This window comes from Pristis pectinata, chromosome 3 (assembly GCF_009764475.1).
Source record: "Pristis pectinata isolate sPriPec2 chromosome 3, sPriPec2.1.pri, whole genome shotgun sequence".
Lineage (NCBI taxonomy): Eukaryota > Metazoa > Chordata > Chondrichthyes > Rhinopristiformes > Pristidae > Pristis > Pristis pectinata.
In genome coordinates this window covers 14,326,276-14,342,074 of record NC_067407.1, presented here as the reverse complement: position 1 = coordinate 14,342,074, position 15,799 = coordinate 14,326,276, and the positions used below count along the sequence as shown (strand labels likewise).

The 15,799-nt window shown below is 41.2% G+C and overlaps 1 protein-coding gene across 1 annotated transcript in view; it reads right to left on the bottom strand.

Annotated features, from left to right (window-relative positions):
• Window positions 1-15,799, bottom strand: part of btbd8 (BTB domain containing 8) — a 95,030-nt gene that overhangs the window by 39,509 nt on the left and 39,722 nt on the right. The window contains exons 7-10 of the mRNA XM_052013232.1: window positions 14,364-14,444; window positions 12,302-12,398; window positions 1,479-1,567; window positions 1,280-1,382 (exon numbers count right to left, since the gene is read on the bottom strand). Of these exons, the coding sequence (XP_051869192.1) occupies window positions 1,280-1,382; window positions 1,479-1,567; window positions 12,302-12,398; window positions 14,364-14,444 (370 nt within the window). The remainder of the gene's footprint in view (window positions 1-1,279; window positions 1,383-1,478; window positions 1,568-12,301; window positions 12,399-14,363; window positions 14,445-15,799) is intronic.

The window sequence follows — 15,799 nt, the reverse complement described above, 5'->3', positions numbered from 1 at the left end:
TTACCCCTTATATCTTCCTCCAATCTCCTTAAAATTATGTCCCTTCGTGTTAGCCATTATCACCCTAGGAAAAAGTCTGACTATCCACTCGATCTACGCCTCTTAACGTCTTGTACACCTCTATCAAGTCACCTCTCATCCTCCTCTCCAAAGAGAAAAGCCCTAGCTCACTCAACCTATCCTCACAAGACATGCTCTCCAATCCAGGCAGCACCCTGGTAAGTCTCCTCTGCACCCTCTCTAAAGCTTCCACATCCTTCCAGAATTGGTTGCCTCATTATAGGAAGGATGTGGAAGCTCAACCCCAAGATCCCTCTGTTCCTTCACACTGTTAAGACTCCTGCCATTAACCTTGTATTCTGCCTTCAAATTCAATCTCCCCAAGTGTATCACTTCACACTTATCCGGGGTGAACTCCATCTGCCACTTCTCAGCCCAGGTCTGCGCTCTATCAATATCCTGTTGTAACCTACGGCAATCTTCTACACTATCCACAACACCACCAACCTTCGTGTCATCAGCAAACTTACTAACCCGCCCTTCCACATCCAAGTCGTTTATAAAAATCAAAGTGCAGAGGTCCTAGTAAAGGTCCCTGTGGGTCACCAACTGGTTTACCAGCCGTGGTGAAAAGTTATCAACCTGAAATGTTACCTCTTTCTCTCTCTAATACTAAGCACTTCCAACATTTTTTAATTTCAGATTTCCAGCATCTTAAATATTTGGCTTTTACTGCAGCAAGTGCCTATTTATGAACTGTCCCTATGTACAACAACAAACAGAACTCCCAATGGAAACTCCAATAAAAAAAAATCTAGTTTTCAGCAAAAAGAGTAGTAGATGTACAATGTAAATGTTAAAATAGAGGACACAGATTCAGAGGGGAAAAGAGATTTAGAGGGGGACCTTTTTCACCTAGAAGTGGTATCTGGAATACTTTGCCCAAGAATGGCAGAGGCAGAGTCACTGAAAGAATTTAAGATGTGTCTAGACTTGAATCACCTTGGCATGGGCCAACTGCTGGAACACAGGATTTATACAGATGGGTGCGCAGTGGTCAGCATGAATATAGTGGGCTGAATTGCCTGTTTCAATGCTCTGTGACTCTATAACTATGAAAATCAATCCCAGTCATCTTTAGTTATGCGAGCTTCAGGTTACCAGGTAAATTTCCCTCTTTCAAGCACCTCCATTCTGGATGGGAATGTTGATGTCACTAGAAATAGCTTTTAAAATTACACTGCCACGCAGAAAAAAACTGTTGATTTACGTGACTTACTAATGAATGGACCACTGAGACGTAACAAGCTTTCTGTAGTTCTGCTGGAAGACAAGAAAATTCCCTTCCAGACCAACATTTCACAAAATATTTGGTAATCCATCTGCAAAAAAAAAATAATAATTTTGGAACAGATTCATTTTTTAAAAAGGTTCCAGCAGGCACCTGCAGCTTCACATCACAATATAAATCATCTTACCTCATGCAAGAGTTGTAAAGAGCATCAATTCCGACAGAGTGAGATATTTGCAGACATTCCACAATTGACTGCTGCATGCCAATAACAGGCTGTAAATTAAAATAAAAGCAAATGAGAAACAGGACAAACTGAGACAGTGTTTCACGTACATTTTAAATCTCTCTCAGTAATTAGTGCATTTATGTTTCAGCGAATTCTAAACAAAGAGACCACAATTCAATTCATAGGCACTTATATGTGGCTCCATTATTTCTGCTGTAAATGAAGCTAACATCATATTCAATTTCTTTTGGCAAAAATATCATCCCAAGGCTCAAACCCATGCTGTTCTATCCTCAGCAATACAAACAGACACATTCCATGAAAACACTTCAATCTTCAGCTGTTGCTAAAAATTCTCAACCGTGACAATTGGGAAGCAGAAACTGTTTAAAAACTGTAAAAATTAAATCTCAAAGATAGGGTGTAAAAAGAACTGGCATTCTTCAAAAATATAGAACATTAAACAGTACAGCACAGGAACAGGCCCTTCAGCCTCTCATATTGGTGCTGACCACGATGCCAATGTACACTAATCTCATCAGCCTCCACATGGTTGGTATTCCTCCATTCCCTGTCAGTTCATGTGTCTGTCTAAATGCCTCTTAAACATTGCTATTGTCTCTACTTCTATTCCCTCCCTTGGCAGCCTATTCCAGCCACCTACCAAACTGTGTAGAAAAAAAAACAAAACTTGCCCCGCAAATCTCCTTTAAAATTTTCTCCTCTCACCTTAAAACTATGTCCCCTAGTATTTGACATTTCCAACCTGGAAAAAAAAATTTCAAAGCATACCCTTAAAGCTAACCATGGATAAATAAAAGTATTAAACCACAGGCTTTCACAGCCCTTCGAGAAAATAGGTGAAGCTACAATGTGCCATTTTTAGATCATAAAGGCATCAGACCAAAGCAGAAAGCACTTAAATTAACTGTCTGCTCATCATCATTCAAGACAATCTCAGTGGAACATTTCAGAGACTGGGACAATCAGAAATAAAACAACAGCTATAAAAGCAGCAATTTGTTTGTGGAGAAAAGCTTTTCTCCCCCCCAAATATCATAACAATTTTTATGCTTTTTTTTAAATGGTAAGACTCTTGGCAGTGTGGAGGATCAGAGGGATCTTGGGGTCCGAGTCCATAGGACACTCAAAGCAGCTGCACAGGTTGACTCTGTGGTGAAGGCGGCATAGAGTGTATTGTCCTTCATCAATTGTGGAATTGAATTTAGGAGTCAAGAGGTAATGTTGCAGCTATATAGGAGCCTGGTCAGACCCCACTTGGAGTACTGTGGTCGCTTCACTACAGGATGGATGTGGAAGCCATAGAAAGGGTACAGAGGAGATTTACTAGGATGCTGCCTGGATTGGGGAGCATACCTTATGAAAACAGGTTGAGTGAACTCGGCCTTTTCTCCTTGGAGCAATGGAGGATGAGAGGTGACCTAATAGAGGTGTATAAGATGATAAGAGGCATTGATCATGTGGATAGTCAGAGGCTTTTTCCCAGCGCTGAAATGGTTGCCACAAGAGGACACAGGTTTAAGGTGCTGGGGAGTAGGTACAGAGGAGATGTCAGGGGCAAGTTTTTTTTTTACTCAGAGTGGTGAGTGCATGGAATGGGCTGCTGGTAACGGTGGTGGAGGCGGATACGATAGGGTCATTTAAGAGACTTTTAGATAGGTACATGGAGCTTAGAAAAATAGAGGGCTATGGGTAAGCCTAGTAATTTCTAAGGTAGCGACATGTTTGGCACAACTTTATGGGCCGAAGGGCCTGAATTGTGCTGTAGGTTTTCTATGTTTCCATGTTTCTAAAAGATTTACTCAGAAAGAATTCAGATACTTCTTGAAATACATTCAAAAATGTTAATGGTTCCATTTTGCCTGTGGAAAGATTCCTCAATGGAGATCAATTGGAAAAATTATATTTAAAGCACTTTCAGCATTCTTACCCAATTCTTTTGAAATCTTGAGATGGAAATCATCAGGTCCTAGTGAATTGTCATTATTTTCTTCATCACTTTTTATTTTACTTGGGCCAATTCTGGTTAGTCCAGTAGTGCTTCCCCGGGACGTCAGAAATACTAGCCTCTTCTTCTACTATAAATTCTGAGGCATAACGTGGATGTGTTCAATGACTATTTTCTTATTGTCTTTTACAATAACACCCTTATCTATTTTTATGGGGTAATTATAGCTTCTAGCCACCTATATATTCCCCTTATTTAAAATCATAAAATGTGCCAATTTTGATCATTCTTCCAGTTTATTTTTAAATCTCTTCCTTTGCCTTCTCAATTGCTCCTCTTTGTAACCCTGCCTCTGCACCTGTCCCATGTCTAGCACCTGAGCTTAATTTTTTGGATGGATTTTCTTGGTCTTATGCTGCCATCCATATATTTTTATTATGGTAACAAGAACTCTAAACAGACTTGTATGCTATCCTGATGGTAGTCTACATCCCACCCCAGACGGACATGAAGTCTGCACTCAATGAGCTATACTCGGTGGTCAACAACCTACAGGCAGGATACCCTGAGGCCATCTTCATTATTGCAGGTGACTTCAATAAGGCCAACCTCAAGAGTGTGTTACCAAAGTACTGTCAGCATGTATCCTGTCCCACCAGGGGCCCTAACACCCTTGACCATTGCTATACAACCAAAGATGCTTCTGAGCCACCCCTTGCCCTCACTTTGGTAAATCAGACCACCAGGCTGTGCACCTTCTCCCTGCATACAAACAGAAACTTAAACAGAAGGATCCAGTACACAGAGTCGTACAGTGCCGGTCTGAGGAAATAGATGAGCTCTTATGTGACTGCTTTGAGTCAGTGGACTGGTCCATGTTCAAAGACTCAGCTGCCAGCCTTGATGAGTATGTCACCACCATCACGGACTTTATCAGCAAGTGTGTTGAGGACTGTGTACCAAAGAGGACAATACGGATGTTCCCAAACCGGAAACCACGGATGAACCGGAGATCCACTCCTTACTGAAGTCGAGGACTGCTGCATTCCAATCAGGTGACCCTGACCTTTACAAGAAATCGAGATACGACCTCTGAAAAGCTATCAGGAATGCCAAGAGACAATACCAGTTCAAAATAGAGTCCCAGACCAGCCGTCAGTTGTGGCAGGGCTTACATCCTATAACGGGCTACAAAACGAAGTCAGGCAGCATAGTCAACAACTGCACATCCCTTCCTGATGAGCTTAACACATTCTATGCGCGTTTTGAACAGAAGGGGAGTGGATTGTTACCACCCATCCTGACAGCCTCCAATGCAACTGAACCCACTGTCACCGTGGAGGATATAAAATCAGTCTTCCGGAGAGTGAACCAGAGGAAAGCATCTAGCCCGGATGGTGTCCCTGGCCATATCCTCAGATATTGTGCTGATCAACTGGTAATGGTATTTGCAGACATATTTAACCTCTCCCTGTTTCAACCTGAGGTTCTCACCTGTTTTAAGACCACTATCATCCAGTTACCCAAGAAAAACAAGGTAACCTGCCTTAATAACTACCGAATGGTGGCTCTGACATCCACCATCATGAAGTGTTTCAAAAGGCTGGTCATGGCACGCATTAATTCCAGCCTCCCAGACAACCTCGACCCACTGCAATTCGCCTACCGCTGAAACAGGTCTACAGTGGACCCATCTCCCTGGCCCTACACTTACCTCTGAAGCATCTGGACAGTAAAGACATCTATGTTAGACTATTGTTTATTGACTACAGCTCTGCCTTCAATACTGTAATTACAAGCAAACTCATCACCAAACTCCGAAACCTGGAACTCAACACATCCCTCTGCAACTGGATCCCTGACTTTCTGACCAACAGACCGTAATTAGTGAGGATAGGCAGCACCTCCAGCACGATTATTCTCAACACTCCACAAGGCTGTGTCCTCAGCCCTCTACTCTACTCCCCATATACTCATGGCTGCGTGGCCAGATTCTGCTCTAACTCCATCTACAAGTTTGCAGATGATACCACTGTAGTAGGCCGTATCTCAAATAACAACGAGTCAGAGTACAGGAAGGAGATAGCGAGCTTAGTGACATGGTGCCGTGACAACAACTTTTCCTTGTTATGACCTTGCACCTTATTGTCTACCGGCGGTGCACTTCCCTGTAGCCGTGACACTACTCTGTATTCTGTTATTGTTTTTACCCTGTACTACCTCAATGCACTGTGCAATGAATTGATCTGTACAAACGGTATGCAAGACAAGTTTTTCACTGGACCACAGTACAAGTGACAATAATAAACCAATACCAATATTACACCAAATCCTTTTCTGAACAGTTCCTACTACTCTACTGTAGTTCCATGAACACTAGCTCATTATTTCTTTTATTGCTTTTGTAATTAATAGTAATTTTATGTCTTTGCGCTGTACTGCTGCCACAAAAACAACAAATTTCATGTCATACAAGTCAGTGATAACAAACCTGATTCTGATTTGGAGGTGTGCTCAGTTTACCATGGTTAATTTGTCTCATCACTCAGAGGAAAGCCTTCTTCATACTCTAGAACCTTAGCAGTTGTTTCACAGATTCAGGTTGTGACAGTCACAAGATAGATGTTCACACATTGTTAGGTTGTTAGATCTGGCTGATTCCTTGTTGGTTGTAGTACATTTTGTTGCATAAAATTATCCAGAGCATTCTACAGAAATTTACTCCTGCCCAGACAAACTAATCTGCTTGTCCCAATATGCCTGAATGGCAAAAATCTCTTAGTGAAACCATCCTGCTTTTGCTGAGTTTATCTAACTTCTGCTTTGGTATATCCTGTCACATCACATGCGAGTGGAGGGCCCATGCATAATTCCGAAACATTCAAAGCCTCTTTTATTCCTTAATTCTGCCTAAGAATTATCCGCTGTCTATTTACATAATATATAGAACACAGAATAATACAGACCAGGCACGGGCCCTTCGACCCATGATGTCTGTGCCGACCATGATGCCAGTTTAAACTAATTCTACCTGCATGTATTGGTATATTATTGTCACTTGTACCGAGGTACAGTGAAAAGCTTGTCTTGCAAACCGATAGTACAGGTCAATTCATTACACAGTGCAGTTACACTGAGTTACTACAAAGTGCATTGATGTAGTACAGGTAAAAACAGTAACAGTACAGAGTAAAGTGTCACAGCTACAGAGAAAGTGCAGTGCAATAAGGTGCAAGGTCACAACAAGGTAGATCGTGAGGTCATAGTCCATCTCATCGTATAAGGGAACCGTTCAATAGTCTTATCACTGTGGGGGAGAAGCTGTCCTTAAGTCTGGTGGTACGTGCCCTCAGGCTCCTGTATCTTCTACCCGATGGAAGAGGGGAGAAGAGAGAATGTCCCGGGTGGGTGGGGTCTTTGATTATGCTGGCTGCTTCACTGAGAGGTAAAGACAGAATCCAAGGAGGGGAGGCTGGTGTCCGTGATGCGCTGGGCTGTGTCCACAACTCTCTGCAGATTCTTGCGGTCCTGGGCAGAGCAGTTGCTGTACCAAGCCATGATACATCCAGATAGGATGCTTTCTATGGTGCATCAGTAAAAGTTGGTGATATCCCTCCATTCCCTGCCTGTTCATGTGCCTATCCAAAATGCCTCTTAAATATTGCAATGTCCTCCCTCTTCAGCGATGAGATTTCAGGCTGAATCACCATGGCAACACCACTCCTCTCCACTACTATCATTTCACCCCACCTTTCTAAGAGGCCCCACAACTTGGTATACTGTTCCAAATTCCAACTGTCTTGCTTTTATCTCACCACTGGTTACCATGCCACATCCTCCAAGTTTAATCCAGGCCTGTAATTTTTTAAAATTATTTTTGCATCTGCTCATTATATTGCAGTGATTTCTGCAGACAATCAAATTCCTTTGTTCTTTCATAGCATAGAGTTTCACATCATTACAAAAAGGATTCCAATTTATCATTCAAAATGCATGACATCACAATTCCTCTGTAATGAACTCTATTTACCAGTGCCTTGGCAATGGATTTAACTGTGTCCCTTGGTATCCCCATGATTCTGTCTGCAAAATTTACCGTGCCTAACCGTGTACTCTGCTGACTTGGATGTACAAGTCTGTGCCTAGATCCAAGTCACAAGTAAATACACTGAAGTGTTAAGGCTCCATAAAAGATCACTAGGGAACATTACTTCTCACAACCTGCCAAATTGGAGTAAAAACATCTGATCAGTGTATGATGTGCTTGGTTAGGAATTTCCAAAGGAGCTTATGATATCAGTCTTCACCAAGTAGTGGGCAGAGTGACAATTTAGACAGAAGCTTCTACATCTCCAAAATCCAATCCTTCACCAATAGTATTAACTTTTGGCAAGAAAATTCAGTGGTCAGAAAAGTGCATTCAGTATTCCCCCAACCCTAGCACCACTGATTAAACAAAAAATAATTTCAAAGCTTCAAATTACAAAGAAATTGACTTGGATCCAATTGTCAACTGGATCAATTCGTAGTCTGTGGTTTGGGTAATATTCCATCAGTCAGTGCCTACAGTTAACGTATCATCTATTGAGCTGTGCATCAAGCACGGCCTTTTCACAGAAGAACAACGTGTGCTAACCAAACCGAGGTGCCAAGTCTGCAGTTAAATGTGCTACGACTTAACCAAATATTGGAGCAACTTAGAGAAGTGGCCGGTCCATTTTTCTTTGTGTTGCTAAATACACTCTGCTGGCACTGCAAGTGATATGGATCTGCAGATCTCAATTGGACAGTCAGAGACTTTTTTCCCCCCCCAGTGCAACAATAGCTAACATGAGGGGACATAATTTTAAGGTGAATGGAGGAAGGTATAAGGGGCACGTCAGGGGCAAGTTTTTTTTCTACACAGAGAGTGGTGGGTGCATGGAACACACTGCCAGCAGAGGTTGTGGGGGCAGATACATTAGGGACATTTAAGAGACTCTTAGATAGACACATGAATGATGGAAAAATAGGGGGCTATGTGGGAGGGAAGGGTTAGATAGATCTTAGAGCAGGATAAAATGTCGGCACAACATTGTGGGCTGAAGAGCCTGTACTGTGCTGTGGTGTTATATGTTCTATACACCCTTGAGGAAGAGCAAAAATATTTGTGGTTAAATAATGGCAAGGGGCAATAGCATTTAACTAGTGACAGCATGGGTGCTAGATGAATGAACCCACTGGTGAGAATCCAAGTTGTGAAGTCAGTAAAAAAAAAGGGAAAAATTGAGAAAATCTTTGGAGTAACACACACACACACACACAAAATGCTGGAGGAACTCAGCAGGTCAGGCAACATCTATGGAGGAAAATAAATAGTTTTGGGTCAAGACCCTTCATCAGGACTGCTTTAAAGTAGTTCTTCAAAGCAGTCCTGATCTTTAGAGTACCTTTGGAGTATTCTTTTCAAAGATTTTGGAGTACCTCAAAATCTTTGGAATAGTTCACTGGGATACAATGATTTCTAAATTTAAGGAATGGAACCAGTGCATAACACCAAATGTGTCCTTAAGATGGATCAGATAGAATATAGACCCTTTCTTGATCTTCAAATGCACTCTGGTCAACTACTATGGTGTATCCATGAAATTCTGCATTTGCAGTCCAGACAATTTTTTGTATTACTACCTGCAGGCAATACTGGCAAGGCCAGAATTAATTGTCCACCCCTCAAGGTGAAGATGGCAAACTGCCTTCTTGAACTGCTGAACTTTGCATAAAAGTACTCCCACTGTGCTTCGTGGTAGGTAATCCGAGGATCTGACCCAGTGCTGGAAGCATCTTCAGCAGTTCAGGATGGTATGTTAGAGGAGAATCTGCAAATGGCTGTGTTCCCACACTTGCTCTCATTGTGGAAGGTGGTTGCAGGTTTGGAAGGTTCCATTGAAGAGAGCTAGACAATTTACTATCTATTGTGGATGAAGCACACTAAAGTCATAGCATGATGGTGGTGGAGGGAGGGCATTTTCACAGTGGTAGATGGAGCACCAAGCAGGTGAGTTGTTTTGTTTCAGATATTACCAAGCAGCACTCATCCAGGTAAAAGGGTAGTATGCCATCACATTCCAAAATGGCTTGGAGATGGTTCAAAGGCTTTGGAGGGTTACCCACTGTAAAACCTTCCAGCTTCTTCTTGCATCCATATTATTTATATAGCTTATCCAACTAATTTTCTGGTTATTGGTGATGCCATGAATGCCAAGGGGAAAGTGGCTGGACTTTCTTGTGGGAGATGGTCATTGTCCGGCATGAATGTTACTTACCACTTACCAGCCTGAATGTTTTCCAGTCTTACTTGGACCATTTTATGAGGAGTTCTGAATGAAAGTTAGCACTGCAACCATCAGTAAATATCCTCTCTTCTGAACTTACAATGCAAGGAAGGTCACTGATAAAGCAGCTGATGGTTGGGTTCACAACACTGTTCTGAAGAACTCCTACACTTATGTCCCAGAACCCAGGTAAATGATCCAGGCCAAGGAAACATTTTGACAGAAGCATCATTGGGATGTGTGGAGAGGGTCAGCAGCTTTAAATTCCTGGGTATTAACATATCAGATGACCTGTCCTGGGCTCAGCACATAGATGCAATCACAAGGAAGGCACACCAGCATCTTTACTTTCTCAGGAGGTTTGGCATGTCACTGAACACTCCAACAAACTTCTACAGATGTACTGTTGAAAGTACCTTGACTGGTTGCATCGTGGCCTGGTATGGTAATTCCAATGTACAGGAATGTCAGAAGCTGCAGAGTCGTGGACTCAGCCCAATACATAACAGGCACATGCCTCCCCACAATTGGTAGTATCTACATGAGGCACTGCCTCAAGAAGCCAACATCTATCAAAGATCCCCACTATCTGGGCCATGCCATCTTTTCACAGCTACTATTGGGCAGGAGATACAGAAACCTGAATTCCCACACCACCAGGTTCAAGAACAGCTACTTCCCTTCAACAATTCAGTCCTTGAACCAACCTACACAACCCTAATCACTACCTCAGTATAGCAACACCACGACCACTTTGCACTACAATGACTTTGGTTTTTTTGGTTTTTCCTCGTTTTAGTTGTGTTTTTTCTTGTACAATTTATGTTTAATTTATGCTTTTCTTGTGAATGTTGCGTCAAATGATACGTGCCTGTGATGCTACTGCAAGTAAATTTTTCATTGCACCTGTGCATACAGGTACTTGTGCAGATGACAATAAATGCAAAACTAACTGGGTCCCCGCTGGTGGATAGGGAAATGGTAAACAGGCAGTGCTGTGCTTGCCTTAACTGCATGAGAAAATGCTGTGAGAAGGGAATTGATTGGTGGAGATGGAAGAGTGGATGACAGAATTGCAGAGTGAACACTATGGCACGCTGAACAGGGAGGGGAAGAGAAAATGTGCCTGGTGATGGAACTAAAGGAGAATGACCTTGTGAATGTGATAAGTGGAAACTGAAGACGAGGGGAACTTTAACCATGTTCTGAGTAGGAGGAGATACCAGAGCAAAAAATGCGGGAGGGAAACACATACGAGACCCAAGTCAACAATGGTAGAGGGGAAGCCACGGTTAAGCAAAAAGGAAAACATCTTAAAAAGGTACTGATCTGGAGAATCCCGTCATCACAGCAGATACGATAGAGCCAGAAAAACTGGGAGAATGGAATGGAGTCCTTGCAGGAAGAAGGTGGTGTCAAGATAGCTGTGGGAGGTGGTGCACTTTTGATGAATGTTGGTCACTAATCTGAGATGGAAAATGAGGTCAAGAAAGGAGTTAGATATCAGCATCTGCCATTTTTTTTTGATCCTGTGTCATAGTCTATTGTTTCAACAGTTCAACTTCAATGATGTGCTTTGTGCATTTTTAATCTGCACATTAATTGCCCAATCCCAGAATACAACAATGAGTATTGTTAGTTTAATGGTTAAGCTCAATGGACTAGCAGCCTGGGTTTTGGACCATAGATATGAGTAGCTGCAGAATTTAAATTCAAGTAAGTAAATCAATCTGGAATTTAAAATAAAATCCAACCATATTGTAAAGACCCATCTGGTTCACAATTGTCCTTCACAGCAGGATATCCACCTTTCTTTAACCCATCTGGCCTATATGTGACTCCTGACCCATCAATATGATTGACTCCTAACTACCGCCTCAGGATGGACAATAAATAGACTCAGAGTGATAGAGGGATGTGGCAATGGAAACAGGCCTGTCTGCCAACCTAGTCTACACAGAACATCAAGCAGTCACTTCTTCACTCCATTTTATTCTCCCCACATTCCCACCAGCTCCCCCTACTCCCCAAATTCCACCACTCAGCTACACACTAGGGACAATTTACAGTAGCAGCTTAACATACCAACTCTCATATCTTTGTGATACGGGAGGAAACCACAGCACCCGGAGGAAACCCATGCCATCACAGGTAGAACACGCAAACTCTGCACAGACAGCACTGGAGGTCAGGAGTGAACCTGACTCACTAGAGCTGCTGCCTCACAGCTCCATCACTGTGTCACACCAATGCTGCCATTGGCAGTCACATTCATTTCTCATGAACGAATGAACAAAAATCTAACCGGTCCACAAATCAGTTAATCAAAACTCTACAAAATAAAAAAAAACTATCCTCAAGGCAAGATCTTCTCAAAGCCAACTTAGGGCATGAATACGGAAGATCTGAAAGCAATGGAATTTAGAAAATTTAGAAGTAAGTATTTATGTGAATGTTCAGTCTTCTGCACAATGTCCACTATACACAGAACAAAATGTTACCTTGTGAAAAAATTTGCAATAATCCTTCTTCAGAACATGCAAAACGACTTCCTTCAGCCCTTCCAAGTTGTACATATCTGCTAGCAAAAGGATGGAACTGAAGAAAAGGAAAAGTGTTGGGTTAATGCCAAGATTTACTCAATTTGTCATTTTGCTTTCAGGTCTGCATTTGGGAGCCTTCATCATTGCAGAAACTCTTCCTTCAGTTAGCAACTTGTAGAATCACAAGTATACACAGCACATATATCCAATAGTGTACATCAGATATTTGCTTCTGAACATATTAATAACCATGTTTGAAAGAGAAAAACAGTTAAGTCTCCCCGTGACTGTATAATCAATTGCTTGCACAATGATCAAGTTCACAGGAATTCTGAATGAATATTGCCAGATGTACCATTAGTAAAGTTGCAAAGGCTCAAGTAATCAAAAAAAAAACAACAGTCTCCTTGCCTTCAATACAGTCTTCAGTAACACTGGACACTGGGAATTGAACCAATCTTGAGCAGGATATGTAGAATACCAGCGAAACAGCTGGATTTTCTTCCCCACTGAGACGGAAAGGCAGGCTGAGAATAAAATGGGCATTTGATCCAACTTCATCACAGGAAGGACATGAAGGATTTGGTGAAGGTGCAGAAGAAATTTACCAGGATGCTGCCTGGATTAGACGGCATGTGCTATAAGGAGAGGATGGACAAACTTGGGTTTTCTCTGGGCCGGCAGAGGTTGCAGGGAGACCTGATAGAAGTTTATAAGATAATGCCAAGCATAGATAGACAGCCAGCATCTTTTCCCCAGGGTCGAAGTGTCTAATACTAGAGGGCAGGCATTTAAGGTGATAGGGGGAAAGCAAGATGTGCAGGGCAAGTTTTTTTTTTTGCACACAGAGTGGTGGGTGCCTGGAATGTGCTGCCAGGGGTGGTGGTGGAGGTTAATAAGATAGGGGCATTTAAGAGGCTTTTAGATAGGTATATGAATGTGCAGAGAGTAGCAGCACATGGACGTTGTGTAGGCAGAGGGGATTAACTTAGTTAGGCGTTTAATTGTGGGCCGAAGGGCCTGTTCCTGTGTTGTTCTTTATTCTGTCATCCACTTTGCGCCACTGCAAATTAATGAAAACTCCCAAGCATACATTTCAGATTTCCAGCACCAACACAAATGAATGAGAAATGAAAAACTTCTTTAACTTTACAAGTTGAACTTGTGCAGCACTGTTTCTTTCCTGTGGCATCGCCAACTTGTAGATTATTCATCTTGATTCTGAAATTATTGATTTCTTATACTAAACTGTTCAAGATAGCTGAAAATGATTCCAAGCAACTTTTGAAAAGTTACATTTCCCAAAGTAGACCAAAGGTAAATTCTTTAAAACATGAACACATTTCACCCCCCCCCCCCCCCCAAACTATCATTTTCATACCATTGTAGGAATTAATCAATTGTTAGTTTATAAACCAGACATTGCCAATTCCTGGCTGCCGGTAGAACTCTCTTCTATTAATTTGTTAAATGAGCCTCAAGACAAGAAGGTCTAAACCTGCAAGTCTGTGACAGATCTGTTGAACATGCAAGAGTGGGAGTATGCCATTTGATTTGTTCAGTGTCACTCCATGATGATTCTACTGTGGGCTCTTCTTCCTTTGTGATTCTTGCTCCTTGTCTTTTATGGTTAGCTAAGTTCCTTACTCCAAGCCCCAAAAGCTAACCCAAACTGCTAAGAATATTATCCCAACCATTACTACTAGTTCTTAAACCCTAACTACCAACATCTCACTAAAATATTCCTTATAGTTCATAATTCTCATAAATGCAAACCATGATTGCCCTTTCAATTACATATACCACTTGCTTGGAAAATGTAATCCCAATTGCCTGATAACTCAAATCCCAAACTCAACTATTCCAAAATAAAATGTTTTAAAAAGGAGATAAACTTTTATTGGTGAGATTAATGAATAAAATGTCACAGTACAGTCTCCCAAGTAAACTACAAAGATGTACTAAAATTGACTTTCCTTCCAAGGTCATATGTAAATCAATTAGATAATAAAACACTTACCATGGGAAAGTTCCTTTTGGCAAGTCTAAATTGGCCCCATATATAAAGTTCATCATGGTGTCCATCTCCACATGGCTCACACTGTAAGCAATTATATCTTTATAAATCACTGAAAAGCTACTGGAATAGCGAAGACAATTTACAAACAAAAATCAGCCCAGGAATAAAATGCACATTTGGTCCAAAATCATTTACTTTGTACCAATGCTGATCAACAAAGTTCACCTTCCTACAAGTTTCAGATTTCTAGCATCTACTTACAAGAATGATAATTGGAAAGATTCCAATATTTCTTCAAGTTTACAAGACAAAGATTTTTTTGTTATAGAAATCAAATTTGTCATCCATCACTTTTCCAACAAAAACTACTGGGCAGGCGACTTGCTCCTCAGACCATCAGTATATCCCTAATCCCTTAATTAACACTGAGGAGTGTGCGTGCATCTCTTCTTCATGCAAGATGCTTGCTCCCTTTGACACTATCAAAGTACCCCACTTTATTATTCAGTGACTTTTTTTTAAAAAAGTGTATTTATTGATGGAACGTGGATGCCAGTGGCACGATTGGATACCATTGTTCCTGACACAAGATGGCAAAATGCAAACATTAGTGGATCTGAGCAAGATGGATAGAATTCATTCCTTGAAGATATTAATGAACCAGATGGTTTCTTACAACAACCTGGGAGTTTCATGATTAGTGTTACTAAGACTGGCTTTATGTCCAGATTTATTTAATTGAATTTAAATTTCCCAGCTGCCACGATTGGATTTGAACTCATCTCTGAATCAACAGTCCAGAACTCTGGCTGCTGGTGGAGTAACTTAACCAGTACAGCACCATAACCCCATGTACATTTTCATACAACCATGTGAATGCATTGCATATCCAGAAAATACCCAAACTTCCTTCCAAAATAACTCAACATTGAATAAATAATATACTTATCTCTTTCTATCAATTAATAAATTCGCAATGTGCTATGCTATTAACTGTTAACCTTTGGAATTTAGAAGTTGAGAAATGATTTGCTTAAAGCTTCCAAGCTATTAAGAAGGGAAATGATGGGGTGAACTGAGAAAAAACTGGCTCACTAGAAAGCATGGTCTAAAAATTAGAACCAAGTCAGTTGGCATGCAGTTGGGAAAAAAAAACTTCATTACCAAGTGGGAAACAAAAGTTTTACTTTCTACAAATGGCAATTGATGCAAAATCAATCATTAGTTCTATGGCAGATATTGAGAGACTTTTGTGGGCACATTAAGTTATGTCACTGATCAGGAGCTGAATTAAACAGTTCCAAAATCTGTACATTTGTTATGCAGTTTTCTATACATGATTAAAGCTTTAGCCTCACAGTTTGTCATCTTCTGCCCAAAGCCAACACTTTGAAGCTGAAATTTAGATTGCATGGACAAATGACTTAAGTATATTT